This window comes from Pavona decussata, unplaced genomic scaffold (genome assembly GCF_977016875.1).
Source record: "Pavona decussata unplaced genomic scaffold, jaPavDecu1.1 SCAFFOLD_134, whole genome shotgun sequence".
NCBI classification, from domain to species: domain Eukaryota; kingdom Metazoa; phylum Cnidaria; class Anthozoa; order Scleractinia; family Agariciidae; genus Pavona; species Pavona decussata.
Window position 1 is genome coordinate 3,747,957 of NW_028145547.1, and position 14,531 is coordinate 3,762,487.

A 14,531-nucleotide genomic window follows, 5' to 3' on the forward strand; every position below is an offset into this window, starting at 1 on the left:
GGACTCTGTTTTTCGCACACTGTGATTGGCTACTTAAAATCCAGACGATATTTTCACCCCCCGCGTCGAAATTGCTTTCTAGATTTCGCGCACGAATTTTCCCGCCAATTTGTCTGAGATAGAGTTGTTGATTGGATCAGGGTACTAAAACAATTAATTATTCACCTCAGTGTTGGTCAATACTGAGTGGTGGATAATTGAGTGAATAATTGCCAAATATCCCTTAGCCCGCGAATACAGACGCCTCTCATCGCTCCCGGCCCCCGAGGCGCGAAACGCCCCTCGGGGGCCGGGAGCGATGAGAGGCGGCTGTATTCGCAGGCTAAATATCCCTTTAATGGCCCCAAAGCCATACGGCATAAAACTACAGTTGAACCTCTCCACAACGGCCACCTTGGGGACAGAAGAAAGTGGCCGTTGTGGAGAGGTGGCCGTTATGGGGAGGTAGGGGTGAAATATGACACCTTTTTTTTCGGGAAGTACAACATGTTTATTGTGCCAAGTTCATGCTTACTGTAGCTTATAATGGCAATCCAATCTTAAATAATACATAGAGGATATTACATGGCCGCGCGGAGATACGAAATTTCTCTTCGAGTGTTGAAAAATATTTCACGAGTGAGCGCAGCGAACGAGTGAAATATTTTTCAACATGAGAAGAGAAATTTCGTATCTCCGCGCGGCCATGTAATATCCTCTATGAATTGAATAGAGTGAACCTGGCCAAGACTGCTTATGCACCATTACTCCAGCTTCGCACGAACTTTCATTTCTGAGATTGGCTTTGAAATCCTGTTATTCAATTTGAAACTGCAAGGGTCGGTATGCATGATTCTGTTCAGTAAGCTTACTCCTTTTATTCTGATAAACCACTTAAACTTTTTAAAATACAAACGGCGCCAGACGGCCTCTTAAGAGTACATTGTGACATAAACAGTCATCAGTAATCCCATTCAAAACTATTGTTTACAGAGAAAAATCCACACCCCTTGGCCATATAATTACCAACCTCGATTAAACTACTTTGTACAATTATTTTTGTTTTGTTTTGTGTTGGCAAAACATGCAACAGATAAGGTCAGATAAATACACAAGGTAAACAATCTGTTTGTACAACGCGATAAAGTAACAAACTGGTGTAAATTTTATTAAATCATGGTTTGTTAATTTTACTGAGCCAGACTAGACAGTACTGAGGTTATCATACAAGCAAGACCAGAAATCTGGAGAGAGACTAGTCTATTTCTGCTGTGCCCTCCCAATGACTACGTCAAGACTAACGGCTACATCTAAGCTTGATTAAACTGATTGGAACTGACGAAACCACCTATTCAACGCATTAATTCCAACGATCCGCTCTGCAGGCGGATTGTTCCGGCCGATTTCAGTCTTTTCATTCCGAGCGGAAAATCCGAATTTTCTCAGTATTAAGCTCGGCTACCTGTATCTGACTAGTTCTCTGTCCAAGATTTTGCTCTTAAGGAGGGAAATGTCAGGAAAGCATTCCTGTCTTGGGAGTCCTTTCGAGAAGATTTGATCACAGTTTTGTCTCCGCGTGAAGGTGTAAGCTTGCCTTCGTGATCAAACTCAAAACTGTTATCCGCTTCCTCTCTATGCGGCTGGAGGAACAGAGTTGCAGTTTTTGAAAACGGTTTGGCTTGCAGAATGTTGTTTTCTGATACGCAAGTAGAACTTTCTCTATGGCCCCTTTCTTCAACGATCTCATATAACAGTTTTGATTTGTCATTTATCACTCTCGTTTTCACAGACCCAGCGCTACTTTCACTTCCGTGAGATACGAAATTAAGGCTTTGCGCCCTGCCCCTAGAAAAAACATTACTATTTATCGGGTCTCCTTGAAAGGTCCTTGGCGTAAATACTTCATTTGTTGTTCTTCCTTTGACTTGCATAGAGTCAGTTGACTTGGGGACAAAATTTAAGCTTTGCGTTCTACCCCGCGCCTTCCAGTTAACGTCGAATTCGCGGGGTCCACTTCCTTTCGACAGCGAAGAGAAAACGTTGACACTTTTTCCTGCGTTTGTCTGTACATTGTATCTACTAAAGTACGTGTTTTTCATTCGGCTTTTGCTGTTACTACTTAGTGGCACATTATTAAGTGTTGTATACTTCAACAATAGCCGCTCCTTTTCCTCGGATTTGTCAATCTTTGGAGCTGTCGTGTTTGAAATCTTCCTACGAAATAACACATCTCGTCCAAGAGGAGTCTCGCCTACTAAAACTCTTTCCTTCACTGAAATTTTTCTCTGTCTCAGTTCCACATTTGAAGCCGACGTATTGCTCCTTGTTGTCTCGAACGAGTCCCGTTCCGCACGCGTCCAGTCATGACTAGTAGATGAAGACACCTTTCTCTGAACAAACCGGCTTCTATCCTCAGCTTCTTCCATAGTTACTTGGATCATTGGAAGGTGAGAGCGAAAAATGGTGCTGTGTTTTTTCGCTGGATGACCTAATGGTGCTGTATGGTTCTTGTAAACAGAAGTCTTTCTTTGTTGTTGATCTTGTCCTTTTCCGCTGAGCGCCGCTACAAAATGCGGTGAGCTTCTTGGTACAAACGTCGAAGGAACATTAGGCACGGCCTTTAAACCTGTGGCCCCGGAATATTTTCGCATTTTCTTCATTTGGACTCGAAAGTCAATCGCTCGTTGTGACGCGCGTAGTCTGGCTCAATTTTCTTGAAAAACAAGCAAACCACTGCAGATTGAAATTGCTTTGTCCTACATGTCTAAAGCGGAGACTTCAACGCACACTTCATACTATAACGTTGTCGGAACATCGTCAATAGCCAGAGTTTACTTGTAACTTGAACTCAAATGTGTTAAAACTGTTGGCACAAAAATTATTGCCCAACTGGGACAGTAATAAGCCGTCTTCTACTTCCATACGACGTACACCTTGTTTCTGTGGAAACCAAAGAGTACAATAAAACTCTCAAGAGACTAACCTGGTTTTCAATTCAATAATCACTGACTGGCGCACCTGTGACCTCGGGCACCTAGCTATTAACATCTGAACTGTACCCTTAGCTACAAGATGTTAAGTGCATTTGAATCATCGTTTATTTCTTCGCAAACGGAATTAAGGGATGAAAGCGCAACGCTCAAACCTCAACGTTTTCACTTTCAATTGATTTCAAGTGAAAAGTAATTTCTATTAATTATCTACACTCAAACAGCTGATGTATGAAAACCATCTGTTGTGTCGAAAATCCCTGTATTGTTTTTAACTGGCACAATCTTTTGTTTCGCCTTTGGCTGCAAACAAATACTTGGGCAAGAAGTCAATTTGAACGTGAGTAGATTCAGTCTTAAAAGACGTAATACTCATTGTCTGATCCGTAAAGACCAATATGGTGCTGTGGTCAGCTTACTACGTTTTGACAGTTTGGTAATTATTTTTCGATTTCTCAGGACCGGCACTGGACAAATTTAATTGGTACCGTTCCCGGCAGCCTCGGTTTATGTCGACATTCAGGAATTGGACATTGCTTAACCGGCCAGTTTAACCACTCTTGAAACGAATACATTAGAACTAACCCTTTGGAAGTGAGAAAGTAAAAAAAAAAAAAACAAAAATTGTTAACAGCAGTGTTAAATTAAACGTAAGGGTTGAACGCGCAGCACCTACGCTCGTTAGCCATCGCATCTTTTGTTACTAAGTAAACTTTCTCGATCATTTCTGTTAAAAAAAGAAAGAAACATGATTTCATAGCTCTTTTTTTACATTTATAATTCCTTTGTAATAACGATTTATTATTATTATTTTTTTACTTTTCTCTCTTATTCAAAACACCAATTTGCCCGCCACCTTTCGTCTCTATGGTTACTGACAGATTGCTCCACGCATTTGCGCAACTTGATTACGGAACTGTACAACGTGTTGATTAAATGGCGCGAGGTAGAACTAAATTTAATCCTCGTACGTTTGATTACCAAGTCGCTCGGTCGCCCCCACCAAGTTTCAGCTTGTTCCAACTTTCATGAGAATTTTCGAAACTTTTGCGTCCCAGTACGATCATTTTCGCTAATTGATTGGCTGTTCCTGGTTAAGCCGGTAGTAAGTCGGAAATGTCGTCAACTTTCGTTGACTATCGTTCGTTAATGGCCTTATGCGCATTTTCTTTTGACTAGTACTAGTCGCCAGTTGACTCCTCAATGCAATAGTATTCGTTTAAGATTACCAACCAAATAACGGCTTAAACCGTACGTTCGACAAATGCTTACGAATGTGTTTATTGGTTAAGACACATACAGCATCAACGCTTATCATTATTTCTTTTTCACATTCATTTTCACGGACCTTCAAACAGTCAAACACAAATGACCATTTTCAAATTAAATTTGAAAGTCTTGCATATCACATAATAATTTAATTAAAATAACACGATAGTGCCTAAATGTTGCTAAACAGCGGTGAGTTTTAAGATAAATTGAAAATCTGACGGCGAAAAAAAAACAGAGGAATCCAATTTCTCACTCAGATCCCTGAGAAAATTAAATAAGATTATAAAAATAATTTCTTCCGTATAAGCAAATTATGACAGTGTACAGAGTGAGAAAGAGTTAGTAAAAGCTATCAAGAGAGTATGATCTAATTTTCCCTTCGCTCGGCTTAAGGCCATCTAAACATTCACACATAACCAAGTTAACATTAAAATTAATGTTGAAGAACCCCACACGTTTTACCTTTGAATAAGACTGTTAGGGCTGCTTCTTCAATGTACGCAGAACCGAACATCAAGATAAATTAATCACTTAATCGCTACCGCCAGACACATCTCGATTGACTGCTGAAACTCGCCCGACTTTTAAATTGTATTTCGCCTCAATTTTAAGACTGAAGACAGGTGAAAGGCCTTTCAAGTGGAAGTGAATCTGATTGACATGTGAAAAGGGTTTGCACCTGGCCTCGTTTTAAGGCTTCTGACCTCAGAAGTCATCTATTGTGCCTCGTTGTTCTCACTTTTGAGCATACGTAGTGATTTTTCAACCAATCAGAAGTGACCTGGCTAAGGCGCACTAAAAGGCGCTCGTAAACATGGAAACAATAATTGCGCAAACATAAGTTGTTTCCTGAAATGTTTCCCCTTCGCATGCACTCACAACATCGTGGACGCAAAATGGTCATGAAAAAATCAGAAACATTTTCCTTATGCGTTAATTTTCGAAAACAAATCTGTTTCATCCAACAACAAATGATGCGTTTCTAGGACGCAGAAATGTTTCGTAACAATGTTTCTCCGTTGCTTCTCACAAATTATTGACTCGTCGAATACTTTTTTCTTTCCGCCTTCCGCTAGGTTTAGTAAACATAAACTATTTCGCACTGAAAATTTGGCTATTCTTTTGGGGGAAATTATTATGTTTACTCGCCCTGGAAGAGTAAATTTTAGTAATGAATATTTTTTTACCTTTGTTGTTGCTAATGAGTAATAGAGAATGCTGTGACCTCCGTGCTAATTGTAATGTTACAAGCCTGTGAAAATAGCAAGGTTTTCAGTTTTTGTTATACTCCTATTATGGATATATTTCATTATTTATTTTAAACAACTTCAAACTGAATTACTTCACTTAAGAAATTCTTTGCACTGCCAGAGTAATGTTCCCTCCTCAAGCGGCCAAACATGATATCAAGTCAATTTTCTTGTCCTTGAGACCAGATATTGTCCAAATAAATAAATCAGTAAGATAAATAAGATAAATTATTTTTTAAAAAAGTGACACAAAATAGTTAAACTAGTTGCCATCCGTCCTAGGAATAAAAGCTAAAACCAAGTAAAAGCTTTAAAAAGCCAGTTAAAAATGTAATTCGCAAACGTTGTTGATAATATATCTTACAATTTTTTAAAAACCGGGTCATTGGATTATATATTTCCAGAGTCTTGAGTGGCTTAGCGGCCATGGCATATCAGCAATCATTGATATACCATGCCCGACAAATAGCGGTCATTAAATCATCTTCTTGTCCTCTTTGTAACATGAAATCAGCAAGATACAGCAATAGTTCTTGGTTGTCTTAATATTATAATTATTCCACTCACACTTCAGTGTTAGATAAGCTGCCTCATTGGCTAAGATAAGATATTCTTAGATATTCAACGCCTCGCTGGCTATCTACTCTCACACCTAGCATATCATCCTATATCCAACATAAGTCTTGTGGCGTTTCTCAAAAATCCGGAAGAAACCTTCGGGCCTGAAAAGTAATTTTCTTATCCCTTTTGTACGGATTGCCGGTTGTTTTTCGTTCAAACTAACTCAATGTGTTTCTTAATCTTGAAAAACTTAAAATGTGTATACTTTCAAAATTATCAAAAATTGAAGTTTTGGTAATGAATTTTTTGCATGTGAAAGTGACTTAAAAATATATTTGACATTTGTATAGTCAAAAAATAATCTTTTCGGAAGGTTGAGAAATGCACCCCTTGGCTATCTATCACCTCCTATCCACTGAACGAGCTCTTATAACATTAATTATTCTACGAGACTTATAGGACAAAGCGGAGTGAAAATTAGCTTGACACATGACTACAAGACTACATTCCAAAAATGGTCCTTCTCATAGTACAGTTGAAAGGACCAATGGATTTTTTTCCCCAATTTATAAACAAACATTAGATCGAGGATTAGTTGTACTGTAAGATATTACTGATTTTTAACGTATTTGTGATAGATTTGTAATGCATTTTTAAGGTATAAAAGATTTACTAAAGAATGATATGGTATTTTTCTTCGTCCAACGCTCGTGCCGACTGTCTTTCTTATTCAGTGACCAAGGGTAAGATTTACAATCTTCCTTTCACCATTTTCTGTAATTTTAGCTTCCAAGGAGATAAATTATGGTCTATCGTTTTTGCCTTTGTTGCGCGGTGCGAAACCGTGACGTCACTATACGTCATACACTACACGTCCTCAACTTACCGAGCATGTATGAAGTCGGCAATCTTTTGATCAGCTAGTTTAGTAGTAGTTGAAATGTCGAAGCCCTATTATATGATAGGTAGAACAATTTGTATGAAAAATTGTCGGATGAACGTAGAAATCGCTGTGACGGATTCTTGGTCTTATGCGACACATTAGTTCCTGAAACAATTTTGCTGAGCTGGCTTGCTGCGTAGAATTGCGTTCAAAAATAGCACTGACTGGTGCATGACAAAAATAGATTACGAGGCAGTTAGATCAAAAATGAAGTACGTACGTACAAAACTGGTCACGTCCGGAAAAAAAAACAGTCAGAGCTTGGTCCAGCTAGTTATGCCAGTTTTCAGCCATCGATCACCGGCGCGGCAAAACCTCTGAAAAGCACGCGCGCAAATGTTTCTCATGAGAAGACGTTGAGAAGTTCACAGATACTGACAAGAAAAACGAACAACTTACAGGCATGTAACACTGATGAATGTAACTTTTTACAATCATTAGTACCAGATCAATTTTTTTTGGCTCCGTGCTACTATTATTAATTTGTCATATTGCGAATTTACATTTTGCTCGCTAGTTCGCACCATTGACTAAACTTTGTCACGACTGATGGAAAAGAGAGTGATCAAGCGTCCTGATCTCTTTCAAAAATAAGTAAGAGGTAAAGATTAATATCTGGTGATATTAACGAGCGAGCGGACACTGAAATTTCCAATAATTGCATTTTATTAATAATATTTGTAAGGCACGTTAGCCTTGAACTTTGCGGACCTAGTTCAAAAGTGAGGAACTAATATTTTTAATTGAGACCCATGTTTCATTGTCATTTTCCGGCTCTAATTGCTTATACACATGCACAGGCAATTAAGAATAAAAACAATAAGCCCCCATTTACGATAAGCGGATATTTATTTACCATAAACTAACTGTTTCAAAACAGTTGTCGATGTTGCTATTGACTAGGACGCAGTTTCCGCCATTTTGTTTCATTGGTCTTTTCAATGTGGTTCCATATTTTCCTTTTTTTGTATTCTTCAACACTGGTGTTGCTTTTTCACAGCTTTACCATTCTGTTTCGAAGCTCAATGCAAATTTTAAACATATAAAACTAGAAAACAAAGGATTCACTCTCGCTGATATTTAGACAATTGTGTTGGTCTCCAAGGCATTGATCGTTTCCTTAAAAATAGATCCAATTTGTGTTGGTTCACTGAACTGAATAATCTTTGAAAGTTATGCCACACCGTTTTAAAAGAGCATAGTTTCTTCATGCAGAGAACATGTAGTTCAGCAGTTATTGCGTTAATGTAAAAGTAGTAGAACGTAGCCGGCCTCTTTATCAGTCTTACCAAACACTTGTTAATAAACGCAGTATGCTACTCAATCAGTTTTCGTTGTTTACTCCACTCGTTAAAGTTATGGTTATATTGAATAGCGCACTGGGGCACGTAATGTAGGCTCAATAGCCTTTGTCCTCACTTTGTCAAAAGAATGCCTTAACGAACCACCATACAACGCTTTCTGATTGAGAGTATACTTAAAATAACCTGCATGCGTCAAGCGTGGGACGATTGATGGACCTCAGCAGTATTACGCACATACGTAAGACACATATAAGGGAAGTTCGGTTCATTCGGAGTCAAGTATAGAGCGGTTAATAACGGTGTAAACGAAATGGCGGCTTCCGCAACTATCATGATTAATTCACCACAGTTTAGCAGAGTTTTGGAACAAATGGATGTTGTGGAGGCGAAGGTAAACAACGGAATAAAGAAGACTACGGACTTACCGATTCCAACTCCGTCGATTGAAGTCACATGCTTCGATGACGATACATACAATAAAAACATGAAAAAAAAGTTGGAAGATCCTAATTGGAAAGAAGCGGAGGGAACTTTTACGACCCCGAGCAAGGTGGCAGCAAATGATACGCTAGCGCCCAAGCAAAACAGTGAAGAAGAATGTGGTTTCTCTGATCATAGTAGCAGCGATGACGATGCGTTTAATACAAACGCTCTCTCATCTGGAGATGAAAATGCAGTTGTAAAGAGTGGTCGCCATGCAAGTAAGAAAAGCAAGTCCTCACGAAAAGGCTCTAACCGAAACACAATTTCGTCAAAAGTTACAAACAGAAAGATTATATCAACAAAGGTGGAGAACAACGACGCAATAAATAAAGAAAGCGCGGCGGCCGGTGCAGTTGATCAGCTTAAAGCCGGTGCACCAAAAACTGCGGGAAGACAACCCTTGAATGGCTCATGCGATTTACCGCAGCGTTCAGACGTTGCAACAAGTCCTTCCTCTGCGAGGCGAAGATATACCGTTTGTTCATTTCCTAATGAAAATGACAGTTATGTGCATCAGAGCAATTCAGTACTAAAAAATCGAAAAGCGAGTGCTCCAGGAATTAGCATACAAAACAGTCGGTCGCTAACAGGCGACAAAAAACCGTCATACGAACTGATTATGAACAGAAAGAAAACTGAACGAATCGATTTGTCACTCAAAGTCGACTCGACGACAAGTTCTGCGCAGTCAAACCAACTTAAAAAACGAGCGTCAACATACGGACCTGAAAGAACTGAAAGGAATGGTCACACTTCCGACGAAACTTTGTCCTCAGGCGAAGGTTTCCTAATGCACGACGTTGATCGCCGAACTAATAACGGCAGCTTAACTGCTACTGTTGGATCCCCTCCAAAGTCTTCTGGAGAGGCCTTTTTTAAGTCGCGCAAAATCTCCGATAACAGTATATCTATACTAAAGGATGCTGGGGTAATTCCAAAGAGAAGCCCTTCCCCAAGGAGGCGAATTTCTACACCGATGATGCAAGGCGCAAATTTAACATCTTTGGATATCAAAGAGAATCGTCGCCCTCTGGGTAGGTCCCAGAGTGATCTGAAATCGGAAAGTGGCGCGATCATAAAAGCAAGTTCAAACCTCGATTCCCCACCACAGAGGCGTAAATTAAGCGCCCCGAAACCACCACCTGGAGTGAAGCCAACTCAATTAGGCATTGGGGTGAACCCCTCTCTGAGCAAGTCCGAAACAGATCTTCGTAAGCTTGTGTCGCAGGAAGAAGATGCGGGAGAGAAAAGAGGGCTGAGTATGTGCACCCCTCCACGCACGCGTAAATTCGGGGAGGTGAAAACTGGTTCGTCTCTTGGTATCAGCGGTAGACCTTCTTTGAGCAAGTCAGAAACTGATATACGCAAACTTATATTGGAGGAAGAAGGGAGAGACATGAGCTTGTGCAGCCCCTCAGCTCAATCTCCACGCTTGCGTCGATCAAGTACTTCTCGACAGCAGCCCACATCAGAAACTGGTGCGGGCCCTTGCCCATTGTCTCCTCGAGAGGAACGCAAAATTTATCTTGCAGCCGCAAAGACAGAGGCGCGTCTTCCTATAAGAGCTAAGAATAGAAACGACCTGCAAGCTTCTTCTCAGCTTATTATCGATCAGGCAGAAAAAGAGTTGGATGAACTGAGTGATCGCTTGCCGCATATCTCGATGGAAGAAGTAATGAAAAGCTGGCAGACCGATCGGAGGCATTGGAACATGGTATCAACTGTTGTTAACCCGCATGGAGAAGGGAACGCTTCTAAGACAAACATGGAGGCCGTGAAGGATTGCAGATACATACGAGAATCAGTGGTAACGACGAGGAAGAAAAAGAAATCTGCTTAAAAAATTTAAAAAATGAGTATTTTTTGGTTAGCTTTATTAAGTAGTAATTCGACGGCATGCCATCGTTCAGACAGTTAATGGCGGTTGAAGCTATCAACGGATAAAAACCAAGGGCAAATGGCATTAAGCTTTTCTTCTTGTCCTAGAATAAGTCAGATGCCAGGTGGAAACGATCACGATCTGCCAAAGTTTTTTTTTTCCCAAAGACTTGTAAAAGATGAACTATTTGCGTTTTTTCAATGGAGCTCTTTGTTGTTCGATAGACAATCAGCGCTATTACGGTTAGAGTTTGCTTCTTTACTAGAGAGAAGAGAGAAGGGAGGTAGCAACTCCCCTTCTCCCCCCTCCCCCGCGGCCCGGGAAACTCAGGGCAAACAGAGTCTCTACGTAACCAACCAGATTTCAGATTGTAAAGCTTTGTAATTACGAAAAATCCCACAGATAACTTGCTACAATAATGACCACAGTATTACAATAAAAAAAAATATCAGTATTTTTGCAGAATGAGTCGAAATGAGATTTCCTCCTCGATCTCCAAAACCCAGAGGAGTGGGTAAGGGTGAGGAACAGGTGCAAGAGGCTCCCGGCGGCCTGTTTTGTTAATTCAAAATATTATAAAATTGACACTGTAAGATATTTTAAACCGACGTTTCGGCAATGCTGCCTTCTTCAGGGTACAAAACTATACCGTATTGTACCCTGAAGAGGACAGCATTGCCGAAACGTCGGTTTAAAATATCTTACAGCGTCAATTTTATAATATTTTGAATTCACATTTATTAACTACGCTGCGCAGTATTACAATCTTTATAACACAGGTTTGTTTTGTTAGTTTGTTTGTTTATGATAGCAATCACCAATGAACTGTAACCCTCGTTTTCACCCTAACCCAACCATAACCTAGCCTCCTACGAATACTTTCTTTGTCTCATGGGAGGAGTGGGTGACGTGATGAGCCAAGCCGGGAAGCTAAGCATCGCCCTGACTCCTCTAGCCCATTCCTGCCCTATAATCTAACCGGCCCCCTTGCCTCAGTAACATTTAGTTATTGCGTATGATAAATTTAAATCCCCCCTCCCGGAATTCAAATGCGTCTGCCAGTGCGTGAAACTGGTTCGGTAAGAGTAATTACCCAGGGTCTCTCGCTTTCTTATAGTAAACTTTTGCTCATGAAAATCCGTTCCAACCGACTAACTGCACCTGGGTCTCCGACCGGGATGAAGCAGCTAAAGCTCCACGACCTTTTTTATGTTGACCTATGCGCTGGTGCACATAACCCTTCTACCATGGGGTAATAGCGAAATTATAAGGCTTTGTATGGAGGAAAAGAATCCTACCTGAAGGCAACTAATGAGTTTTTGAACAGAAATTTCTCACCTGAACTCCTTTCTCTACTGTTCATTGCATGGTCTATTTTATGTCTTGTGTTTTTGTGTTGATTTAAAGCGATCTTTTTAATCGTGGCTTGGAGATTTTAAGGGCTGGCCGTTGGGACCGTCTTTCCCTAGGAAACAAAAATGGTCCGGGGGGGGGGAAACTCCCATATGAAACAGACGGGGATGCTCGTCGTCTCGCTTAGGGGTGTAAATTTTGGATTTTGGTCTCGCTTAGGGTGTTCCGGGCAAAGTGCCAATATTTTAAGCCGCCAAGGTCTCGTTAAGGGTTCCGCGAACAAACAAAATTACGCGAAGAGAAACAGAAGTCAAATTTTCTTTTTAACTTGTTTTGTTTTCCGCATTACCTCTGTGATTATAAATCAAAGATTTCTGTTAAGATTTTTGTGTTTTTAAGTGGTCTCCGTAAGGGGTCAAAATTTGCTTAAGCCAAGCCCAGATTGGTCTCCTTTAGGGGTTAAATTCAAAATTTCCGACGAGCATCCCCGTCTGTTCCATATGGGAGTCCCTCCCCCCGGGAAAAATGGTCTCAAATCAGCAAAAGAAGCAAACAGGCAATAGGCAATACACCTTAGAAGCAAGAATGCGGCAACCATGGACAGCTGTTTCGAGCAGGTTGGCTCTCGTCAGCACAGTGTAGGACAGCAAAAAGTAGAACACCATGCTACACCGTGCTGACGAGAGCCAACCACAGCTCGAAACAGCTGTCCACGGTTGCCGCATTCTGTTGATTCTCGGTTTGCTGTCGTATTAAGTTTTCTGCGCAGTCCGATCTGCCTTGCAGAAATTTGAGTCATTTATATTTTTGGCTGATTAGATCTTTTACAGATCCTGCGTATACTTGCAGCATTTTCGTCTGCGGTCCCCTTGCTTATTGTTTGTACCTCCTAAACCCGAATGTAAATATTCCCATACAAACTCTCATATTTTCGCCGTGGCAGCTATTATGCAAGATGACCATCGCTCACAGCTTGAGCTTGGGTCGCCTGTGAGCCGAATCACTTCAAGATCAACCCGAAAACACCACACAAGATACAAAGTCATACAAAAAAAAAAAAAATAGCAGCAGATGGAGTTCAGGTAAGAAACTGTCGACTCAAAAAATCATGCGTAATTTTGCCTTTAAGTACCTTACAACTTCACTATTACGCAATGATGACCAATGATTAACGTGACCATTGTGCCTAAATAAAAGTTATCGGTCAAATTACGCGACACTAGCGCCATCAGACTATAAAGGACACTTCTGGTTTCCTTTCCTACCCGTTAGCCGTATTTTCATTTGGGTCGAAGAGTTGCGTGACGGCAATTGCGCGACTAAATTTCTTTGTGTTCTTTAGGATGTTTGGGTATCAATCCTGGTTTCCATGGTTCTCTCTTCTTCTTGCGCCTGGTACAGGGAAGAAGAGAGAGACCGTACGGACACTTCATTGGAGCATCATTTCGTCTCCGTCGTATCGACAGCTCGTTTTCGGAAGCATCGATGGATGGCAATTTGCAGCTTGCTGTATTTCATAAAAACTCAGTTGCTATTACAAATTCGTCACATTCTCAACCTCTAGCAAAATTCCCAAATCTCCTCCGGTTGAAGAACCGATACCGCGGAAATACCATTGAATAACAAAGTAAAACAAATCAGTCAGGCCGTAGACCCGGCCCGCGCTTATTTTTCATCCCACGTATTTGTTGGAAGTTAAATAGGGAGACATCTATATGAATAAAACTTGAATGAAAGTTTGATGACGCACCTTTGTTGTTGTTGTTGTCCACGTCTATTCTGGTCTATTTTGGCGGCCAAAGCTGCCAAAGAGATAAAGTGGTAAACGGATTTCTCGTAATATTCCCAGCGCGCGCATAGAATTCCGAAGATTTCCGAAGCAAACTCGGCCCCATTCTTCCTCACAATATTCGCTTCATGGCTACGTCCGCCGCAACAAAGATAATAAACCTTTTAAAAATTCTCCTTTAATTTATCGAGCACCGATGAACAATGACTTTTCTTGTTCGGTATAGAGAGAGGATAGCCTATATCAGAAGACAAACAGGTCCGAACGACACATCATCAGTTTTCAGTCTGAGTTTCACGCGGCTGAGAAAACTGACTCAGCAGCCCGAAACAGAAGAGGGTAGCCTGTTTTCAGTTTTTTATAGTCTGCCAGAAAAGATTTTGTTTCACGCGGCGTATTAAAAAAACCGGAAAAGGCGACTGTACACTTTCTGTTTCATCGACAGCCGATTTCATACCCTCCCTCGTAGACGCTCTTTTGGATTGTCAGGCAAAAACAATCCTTCCTCCCCAACGTTGGGGAGGAAAGATTGCGTGACGAACCAAAAGAGGGAGGCTACCGATTTCACTGCGCGTGCATAGATGATTCGCTTGCATTGACGCGTTATGATTCGCCCATTTATTGGACAGTGGAGGAGGAATTTTCCCATAAAACACTTACACATATTTCACGAAGGTAAAGACTTAATCCCTGAAATATCAACATATATATCCACAAAGACAAACATT

General features: G+C 40.8%; 1 protein-coding gene across 5 annotated transcripts; it reads right to left on the bottom strand.

The window, feature by feature from the left end:
• Positions 1-854: 854 nt before the first annotated feature.
• LOC146467809 (uncharacterized) lies at positions 855-14,000 on the bottom strand. Of its 5 annotated transcripts, XM_085125550.1 has the most exons (3): positions 12,000-12,468; positions 5,429-5,493; positions 855-2,919 (listed from the first exon to the last, which is right to left on the bottom strand). In XM_085125550.1, exon 3 carries the CDS (start codon positions 2,637-2,639, stop codon positions 1,452-1,454), a length of 1,188 nt encoding a protein of 395 aa, XP_084981676.1. In that variant the 5' UTR covers positions 2,640-2,919; positions 5,429-5,493; positions 12,000-12,468; the 3' UTR covers positions 855-1,451. The 5 variants fall into 5 exon arrangements, with proteins under 5 accessions (XP_084981676.1, XP_084981675.1, XP_084981678.1 ...); XM_085125549.1 differs by lacking the exons at positions 5,429-5,493; positions 12,000-12,468 and adding an exon at positions 13,765-14,000; XM_085125552.1 differs by lacking the exon at positions 5,429-5,493.
• Between the last annotated feature and the right edge of the window lie 531 nt (positions 14,001-14,531).

Coding starts and splice junctions, on each gene's coding strand:
- LOC146467809 (XM_085125549.1), bottom strand. CDS start 2,639: ATGAAGAAAATGCGAAAATATTCCGGGGCCACAGGTTTAAAGGCCGTG.